The 9,495-nt window shown below is 44.3% G+C and overlaps 2 protein-coding genes across 3 annotated transcripts in view; both read right to left on the bottom strand.

The window, feature by feature from the left end:
- Positions 1-5,995: 5,995 nt before the first annotated feature.
- LOC123081019 (metallothionein-like protein 2C) overlaps positions 5,996-9,495 on the bottom strand; it is a 4,046-nt gene continuing 546 nt past the window's right edge. The window contains exons 2-3 of one of the 2 annotated variants that reach the window (XM_044503983.1): positions 6,413-6,595; positions 5,996-6,304 (exon numbers count right to left, since the gene is read on the bottom strand). In XM_044503983.1, the coding sequence (XP_044359918.1) occupies positions 6,205-6,304; positions 6,413-6,549 (237 nt within the window). In that variant the 5' untranslated portion in view covers positions 6,550-6,595 and the 3' untranslated portion in view covers positions 5,996-6,204. Of the gene's footprint in view, positions 6,305-6,412; positions 6,651-9,495 lie in introns of those variants that run through there. The other variant, XM_044503982.1, reaches the window with a different exon arrangement.
- Positions 9,446-9,495, bottom strand: part of LOC123081017 (metallothionein-like protein 2C) — a 639-nt gene continuing 589 nt past the window's right edge. Inside the window, exon 2 of the mRNA XM_044503981.1 lies at positions 9,446-9,495. This exon is cut by the window's right edge and continues 228 nt beyond it. The gene's annotated coding sequence lies outside the window, so the exon portion shown is untranslated.

Below are 9,495 nucleotides of genomic sequence, written 5' to 3'. Positions count from 1 at the left end.
CATGCGCTGGTTTCTAAGTTGCACGGAATTCTTCAACAATTTGTTGTGAGTGAACATGTGGAATCTGCAGAATAAATAATACACATATGCGTTTTCGAGGTATTTACAAATGTATTTTTACATGGGACCCACCCGGTGTGAAGCATGCTATTGTTGTGATGGGTCTATATAATATTGTTGTGCCGATTTTTCATTTATACTTTGCAATGAGGGAAAAGATATTTTGTATCTCCAAAATAAAATTTTACATCATCCCATAATACACATGTACTCTCGCTATTATAGTTTATAAAGCACACATGCACATTGGGATTTAACTTTGACCATCAATTAGACCAATACTATATGAGTCATGCGACACAAAAAATATATTGATATAGATTTTGAGGTGGACGCCAGCGACTGGCAAGAGGCATGGGGCCAACTCAGCTTGCTTATCTTGTGGTGGTTCAAAATAGTGCAAGATTTGACAATGCATTACGAAAAAGGGTTTACCCCGCTTTATATTATAAAGCACCACCGATTACAACCGCGAGCCGATACAAACACACACCCCACTACCACACCACACACCCAAGGCTAGATACAAGGGTGCCGGGCACCAACCCACCACTCCAACGACTACAAAGCACCAAAAAGATGAACAAAGAAGCGTCGCTTAGAGCCGACGGAGATCACCATGAGCAATCCTCCGAGGAGAAATGAGACGGCCAACGGCGGAGCGAGGACTCCAAAACGATGCCTCCAACAAGGGAACGACCAAAGCCGCCACCGTCTGATCCCGCGGATCAAGTTTTCACCCGGAGTAACCTGAAGGGAGAGGGAGCACCGCGACGGAGCCTACAGGGAGGGTACGACGTCCACGGACGCCGCCACCGTCGGCCAGTACAGAGACTGGACAAGTGATGTACCCCGGTGCACCAATCCCTCCAACGCAACCTCACTCCGCCAACCACCCGCATCCATGCCGCCCGAGCAGCCATGTCTGCCCGCCCGCACCCGAGCCGCGCAATCCGCCCAAGATCAACACGCCTCCCACCGCCAGGGCCGCCGCCCTGCATCCAGACCGTCCTGGAATCATCAAAGGAGCAAGCTTTGGCCAGTGCAAACCCCAACCATCGCCGAAAACTGCAACGACCGTCCCGCCTCAGAGCACCGAGTCAGCAACCAACAAGCACGGCGACGGGCGGCTCGACCTCGTCGAAGCCCCCATCCTACTGGCCTTCCCACCCGAAGCACTCTGCTTCGCCCCACCACGGCCATTGGCACCAACTAGCGAGAGGCCACTGACGGCGCGCGTTCGTCGAAGAGGGGGAGAGAACCACCGCCACCGCATCCAAGGAAGAACCACAAACAGCCTGCCCGCGCCGCACGCCCCAGCCGGGACGGAGACCCGGCCGGACCCCAGGACGCACACGCACCGCCACCGCCACAACCACGCCACCAGCACTGCCACCCCTAAGCACGGCAGCGCCGGCCGCCCGCGGCTCCTGCAGAACCCAGCCCTCGCCGCTGGAAGGAACCCCAGCGCCAGATCCCGCGGGATCCAACCGGGGCCATCCCGCGCGATCCGCCCGACGCAGCCACCCCATGGATGAGCAGCTCCACCACGCCAGGGGCCGGCCCAGCCAAGCCGGCAGCCGCCCCCAGCCCGCGCCGCCGCAGCCCTCGTCGCTGGCCACCGGATCTAACGAAGCAGCCACTACTGCCCCGCCGCCCCCAAGCCAGCACGCCCTGCCATCAGCTCCACGCAGCCGTCGCCGCGCCGTCGACCCGTTGCGCCCGTCGCACAGCAGCCCGGGGCGCCGCCGCGCCGCCCTGCGCCAGCGCCGCGCACCTCGCCTGACCCATGTGTCTCGCGCCACAAGGCCCCAGGGGAGGTGGGAGAGGAACCCCGCCGCCACCGACGCCAGCCGGGCTTCGCCTGGTGGCGCCCTCCGGCGGCGGCGGGGAGGGGAAGAGGCGGGGAGGGGGAGCTGGCGGGCGACGGCTAGGTTTTCGCCCTGCCGCCCGCGAGAGCGGCTCGGGCGAGATCTGATTCCAGTCCTTCTTCACAAATATTCCGTTCCACCGGACAACCTTTGCCGGTCGAGCATCCCCAGCGCCGTGCAAATTTACACAGTTTTAAACAAGGCCTAGTCAAACATGGTGATTTAGTCAACTCAAGACAACATACAATTTTAGGTTTAGCTAGTTGCATATGAAGCATGCAATTCATATTAATTGTTTTGTTGAAGTCAATTGAATTTCAATGCACAATGGCGTTTGCGATTAAAGTGGCTAGACATTTTTTGTAATAAAAAGAATGTTTGATCAATGTCACCGGCGACAAAAGATGACTCCATTTTTTTTGAATGGTCATGCTTATTTTGTAGTATAAAATTAAAGCCCGTAATTATTGGATAAACATTACTCATATATTCTTTGCCTTTTGTCATTTAATTTCTCACCTAACATTAAGTGCTTCCATTTCTGGGGTGTGACTCACCTCTATCTCGTTTGCTAAGTTTAACAAGTGTTTAAATGCTTTAATTTTTGTCCCTTTTAATAGGCCAATATAAGACAACACTCCAAGACATAAACATTAGTCCCATAGCCAAATTAAAACAGACGAAGAGAACACATATTTTCCTTCCTAGTTCAAAAAAGGAGAGAACACCCTTGGGATGGACACACGGGCTGCTATTGTTTGCTTCCTAGTGGTGCTAGCACTTGTGGGTACTCCTATTTCTGCAGGTATGTTTAATTATGTCCATCAAACAAGTATAATCTAATCTAATGGGGGTTTGCCGCTAATCTTCTAATATAATGGTTTGTATTTTCTTGGTGTTGTACAGATAGTTGCACGGTCGTTGACGACGGCGGGGAGTTTTTCTGCACCAAGCCGCTGTGCAAGGCCACATGCGAGGTGTTTGCACGTGATAGGAAGGGCAGCCTCAAGGACTACCATTGTGAGAAGAAAAACGCCATCAAGGCTATTTGCTATTGCAACATTTGCTAGTAGAGACTGAAATACTGGCTAGTAGTTACTTCAGGATGGACCAAAGTATGTTATGTATAACATCATATTGAGAGCAAGGAATAAACAATTTATTACTTGATTGTTAATTAGTTTTATTTGGAAGCCATGTGGAGTCATTCGATGTTTGATTGTTTGCCTATATTTCGTTTGAGTTAGTTATTGTAACTATATTTTTGTGAAACCATTAGGAATTAAATGATTATCGAGTTGAATCTTATTACATCTATCAAGTTAAACCGCGTGCTTTAGTTAGGAAACTCCTAACTACATATATATAGACTTTAAGTTCAATAAGGGATTGGACTGCATTGGTTTCGTCAGCCAACCTAGTGTTCTGTTGCAACCTACTCTGATAGATACATGGACGACCAGGGTAGTGGATTAGGCTAGGAAGTAGACGAACATGGCTGCTCCAAACAAGTTGCATAGGCTGCCATGGGTTTCTTGAGCGCCGGTCATCTTTTTCTCAAGAGTTCTTATCATGTGAAGTTTCTATATTACCCTTCCTAAGTAAAGGGCATGTTTTAATCTAGACCATTGATCTGCTCAAAAATTGCGAAGCTTTTTTTGGGGGGGGGGGGGGGGGGGGGGGGTGTTAAATCCACGCAGGTCGCCGGTTAGTGACCTAGCGCGTACCCCCCGTCCCGCGCTAGGTACACATTTTGGGCCGGCCCAAGTAGCTCCTTTTCGGTTTTGGGAAGGTTCTAACACCTTTGCAGACCTGTTTTTTTTTTATTTCTTTCCTATTGGGTTATTCTTGTTTTTCCATTTATTTTTATTTCATGTTTTTACTTTATTAGATTATTTCTTTTTTCCATCTTAGTTTTTACTTTCTTTTTTCCCTTTTTCTTTTTAAATTTTTGAACTTATTTTAAAATTCATGAATTTTTTAATGAAATTTTAACATTATTTGAAATTGTGATCACTTTTCAATTTCACGAACATTGTTTTATGAAATTATGAATAGTTTTCAAACTCACGAACATGCTTACAAATTCGTGAACATTTTATTTAATCGTGAACATTTGTTGAATTCCCATTTTTTTATTGAGAACATCTTTTTCTAAATTGTGAACATTTTTTTTGAAACTCGTGAACATTTGAGTCAGTGAATAATTTTTGAATCGGCAAATATTTTTTGAAATCTGGGAAGAATTTCTGACATTCATGAACATTATTTGTTTGACGAACAATTTTCGAAATTAATTTAAATTTTTTGAATCAACGAACATCTTTGTAATTGAGAATCATATTTTATTTTTTTGACATTTTTTGAATTTGCGAACATTTTGTTCAAAATCATGAACATTTTTCAATATGCGAACATGTCTTTCAAATTACGATCATTTTCTTGAATGCACAAACATTTTATGATTTCTTTAATATTTTTTCAAAAATTGACAATTTTGGAAAATTTGGAACTTTTTTTGAAATCCTATATTACTTTAAAAAGAAATAAAACAAAAAACAGAAAAAAAAACGGCGCGTCTTGCCCCGCGAATGGGCCGGCTCAAAAGGGCACGCAGGGGAAGGGGATGCCCACTGGCTCGATTACTATCGCATAGCGTGCCAAATAGGAGCTCCCGGGTGGGATGGGGTGTTGTAGAGCACACCTCAAATTTTATATCAAGGAAATCATCAGCGAATCCAATGTTTTAAATTTTGTTTTACCAGTACGATATACATGAGATTCACTCTTTCCATTTAACATCCGGAAATAATAATGCTTGTTTCTTTGTCATCATCACAAAAAAAGCGTATGATATAGGCACCAAGGCATAAGTCATCACGCCATCGATTTCGTGATGTTTTAATTGTTCATGATATAGATGTCGCCGCTAGGGCACTACTACACTACGAGTAAGGGGAACACGCCCATCGTCAACCATGGCAATCTAGTTATGAAGTACTACAGCTGGTGCAAATAGTACAGTGAACTAAGACGCGGTAATTTAGACAGCAATACGATTCTCTCTTTGCTTCTCCTCAAGAAAAGTCTAGTTTCTCCTCGTGCCGGTGCCGCCGCCGATCCGCTCCATCTCTGATGGCTTTTGGGCCGTGGAGGTGCGGAGATCTCGGCCCCGCGCCAGCGGGAGGGACCCCGTTCTCATTTTTGTTAGGTTTAACGTCTTGGTTCGAACTGTGTAGCGGTGGCGGTGACGGTGTCCCTTAGGAGGAATAATGTCTCCCACGTCCAATCCCCGTCCTGATGGTGTGAATAGCGTCGTCGTCGGATATTTGGAGGTGTGTTTCTGTCGGATCTCACAGGATTTGGTCAGTGCTGGTCTTCAGTGGATCTATTTGGATCCAATTTTTGTTCGTCTTCGTTCGTGTGGTTACAGGTTTGATCTTTCTGATCTACAACTCTCTTCATCAGCGATGATTGCTACTCTGGTGCCTGGTTCTTTGGGGCCTTAGCACGACGACTTGCCGACTGTCTACTATAACAAGGTTTGCTCGGCTCTGGTGAGGGAGGGGCGATGAAGGCGGCACGCCTTCGGCTCGCTGCAGTGCGTGTAGTCGTTGCTAGGTGGTCTATGGACCTAGTTGTAATTTTTATTACCTCTGGTGTTCTCTATGGTCTATACTGCTATGATTGATGAATAGATTGGAAATTTCTCTGGAAAACAAAAAAACTAAGGCGAGACAATAAGTGTTAACTTTGTATATGTATCTCATACTCAACTTCGGGCAGTAATATTCACACGTATCAAACACTACGGCCCTGATTGGATTCTCGTTTCACAGAGCAATACCCCTGTAAATTTACCCTTCTCCATCCATCGTTTTTTACCAGGTGTGGCCGATGATATACACCTTGTAAAATAAATACAGGTGTATAAAGATACACCGATTCCAAGGCGGTGCATACATTGCTTCAAGAGAGCATTCAGCTGGTCTATTAACAACCCATGCACGTCGCAAGTTGATAGTAAACACGGGCCAGAAGCTGGTCTATAACACAAACACATGTATAGGTTAAACCACGGGAGATTTTATTTAGGGGTCGGTTTACATGCATGGGAGTGCACCTGCTCTGCTCATGCTGGCAGGTGCTTACATACATACAAAGACCCTCGACCAGGTGGCGTTACACATGGTAGTAGATGGACCGATCGATCATAGATATGATGCACGCGCGCGGCAGGTGCATGCATGGTCGATGATCGATGATCAATGATCTAGCAGCTGCAGCAGGAGCAGCCGCAGCTGGTGCCGCACTTGCACTGGGTGCAGCCGCAGCCGCCGTTCTCCGCCGCCATCTCCATCCCGCTGGAGCTCCTGCATCCATCCATCCATACCAAGATCAACATACAGTCATATTATTACGATCGAGTGCATGATGATGTATGAGTTGACGAGGAAATTTTGTTAAGAGAAGGAACTTACGCCTTGTGGGTGGCGGTGGCAGAGACGAGGAGGGTGGCGCCGGCGGCCTCAGCCTCCGGGTACATGTTGCAGCCGCCGCAGCCGTTGCCGCACTTGCAGGCGCTGCCGCAGCCGCAGCTTCCTCCGCAGCAAGACATCTTCGAGGTTGCTTGGGATTGGATGGAGGCCTTGATTGGTGTTGGACTCTTTTGTGCTTCTTGCTTGCTGGCTTAACAATGGCAGGCAGCGAGGGCTATTTATAGGCGAGTGAGCAAGGAAGGATGAGGAGGAGAAGATGAAGAAGGAAATGAGAGATGCTCCACTTTTGGGAAAGGATGGACGGGAGCAACCGCGTGGGGAAGAGGAATATAGATAGGGCCGCCTCCTCCCATAATTTGATTCCCTTTGTCTCTAGTCTCTACTAGCATCTTTCTTACATCAACGGAGCCATGAAAGGAACTACAGCCAGCATTTGTGGGTATATCGAATTATTGGTGTACCTACTAACTCCCGTTTCAAAATATAAGTTGTACTAATTTTTTTTTCTGAAGTCAAATCTTCTATGTTTGATCGAGCTTATAAAAATAAATGGTTTCCAAACACAGAGACGTTTTATTTTAAATTTGGTCAAACATAGGGAATTTTGTTTTTTTAATAAAAAATGCACCTTGTATCTTGGAACGGAGGGAAATACCTTAGGCAATGACCAATCATTGCACTATAAGATCATTATTATTTTCCAAACAAGACCCCCCGCGGCCCACGGCATACATTGATGCATGCAGCCATAACGGTCAAGTTTAGGGTTGCTTGACTTCGTAGTGGTATTTCTCGGTAAATTATGAATTACGAATTAAACCAATATCAAACTAAATTCTGAAAGCATTGTAAAATAATAATAGGCAACTCTCTTTTGTGCATGCCCTTAGTGAATATATTCAGCCGATAACCCTCACTCAGTGTTTTTTAATGTCAAGACAAGGAAAAAGCTATGTCTTCTTAGGGGGAGGTTGCCGAAAATATTTGTTATTTAAGAAATCTTGGCGGCTCTTGGTTGCCATAGGCTTGGCAACTTTTTCAGTTTTAGTGTTATAAGCTGAATTTTACTGAAATTTTAGTTTCCATCCTACATGCATTTCAATAACTATCACACTCCCACTATTTTTAAAGATTACATGCCACATCCTTTTGCAGGATTTTAAAAAGACAGGAACCGGAAAAATTAACATACAGATTTCATGTCATGCTGTGTTGAATTCTGTGGGAATTGAAGATGGAGTAAATGTGTAAAATATAGATGTTGATTTATTGCAAGAGGGAAAAAATACAAGAATTTTCTCAAGCGTTAGGTGCAAGCACATAGTTGTCATTGAACCAACGAAACTATTTCCAATAGATTTGGCTCGACAGAAATTTTTCTTACGTATACATGTCAATTCGGCCATAGAAAATATCATTATGGTTCACAGCCCTACTAGTCCTGTAGGAAAATATTCTAACAATTGGAATCTCCAAATTTTCTGTAATGATCCCTTTTAAGTTTGAACAAAAGAGATCATAATTATTTGGAAGTCAAAACAGATCTTTAATTTCCAGCTGACCTCATTTGATTTTTTTTGTCATGTGTTGAAAAATCTCAAAGCCTATTGTCAATGTAGATCATTGAGTATTATGTATGCTTGTGGAAATTGATGATTTTTATGACATGCACAAACAAATACAAAATAAGTAAACATGTGAATATATAAAATGCATTTGAATGTTTTTTTAACCCCCAACCGTCATCTTGTCATTTTCAGGCAGATCGCAAATCAACTCACTATTTTTTTTTTGTTTTTTAATATGAAAGCAATGCAAAAAAGGTGAGAGGGAAATTGAGTGGGTGGTGCCAAATTCTTGTCCCCACCTGTAGAAAGCTCCATCTATGGCCAGACAGTTCTTGAGTTATTTATATTTCTTACATAATTGGGTAAATATAGTGACTTGTCTACGTAGTGGAGTTAAAATAACACCGATATTTTGCGTGCTGTCTTGGGTGCTCCACACCGCCCATTACTTTCCATTCAGTTATATAGAGAAGTGAGCTATTGATGATTTTATTTTATGGGAGGGAATATCGATATTGTTGACACAATTTTTTTACACAAGATATAGTGTTCCAGCTCAGAACATAGAAAACAATTTTCGTTATCTGCACTCTGTGATGCAGAAGCCAAGCGTGAATTTTTTCATCAAAGGGAGGGATATCGAACAGTGGAAACAATTTTCCCACGAGATATAGTGTCACCGCTTAAAAAATGGAGGACGTAATTTGGCCGTGTGGATTCGGTGATATGAAGCAGTGGTCGAGAGTGAGTATTTCTGCCCCGAGAGCTTAGACGCAGCTATGGACATGACAGGTTAATTAGGAGATGCGCTTTGAGCGGTAATATATCATTGCCATTATTCGGGCGCTTGCGTAAATGGATTTATTATTATGTAGTTGCTGTGGGAATATTTGCGCACACATCACATCACAGAAAGTGAGAAACAGTGACAAAAAAGGAGACTCCAATAGGGTCGAATACCTGCAACATAGGCGGTGAAAATATGGGAAACTAGCCAAGGACGAAGATCTATTGCTGCATTTTGCATGCAAGGAAAAACAATGATAATTTGGCTTCGCCATGTAGTGTGTTAGACTGACGTGGTAACCTACTACACCACGAGACCTTAATGTAATTTTTTTTTAATATAAGACGCATAAGATAGACAGATCAATACATCCTGCAAGATACGCATACCATCGTGTCCCGTTGAGATACACCATTTGCAAATAAATTCATGCGCTATACCTATATTTCAAGATGAATAGGGATAAACCACAAAACAAGGCAGTCTGATACAGAACTCGGCAACAGAAGAAGAAAATACTGCTGCAAATGGAACCATAGAGAAGAGGAAAACGACAGTTTGAGGAGAAGACCAAGAACAAAAGACCGGCCTCTGATCCTGCTCGTGCATAAGAAGAACCCGAAAGCAACACTAATAGGAGGAGGATCTAACAACACGATGTAAGCAAAACCACGGGAGATTTTATTTAGGGGTTTACATGCATGGCATGG

This window comes from Triticum aestivum, chromosome 3D (assembly GCF_018294505.1).
Source record: "Triticum aestivum cultivar Chinese Spring chromosome 3D, IWGSC CS RefSeq v2.1, whole genome shotgun sequence".
NCBI classification, from domain to species: Eukaryota; Viridiplantae; Streptophyta; class Magnoliopsida; order Poales; family Poaceae; genus Triticum; species Triticum aestivum.
The sequence above is the reverse complement of the archived record's forward strand: the minus strand, read 5'-3'. Positions and strand labels throughout refer to the sequence as shown.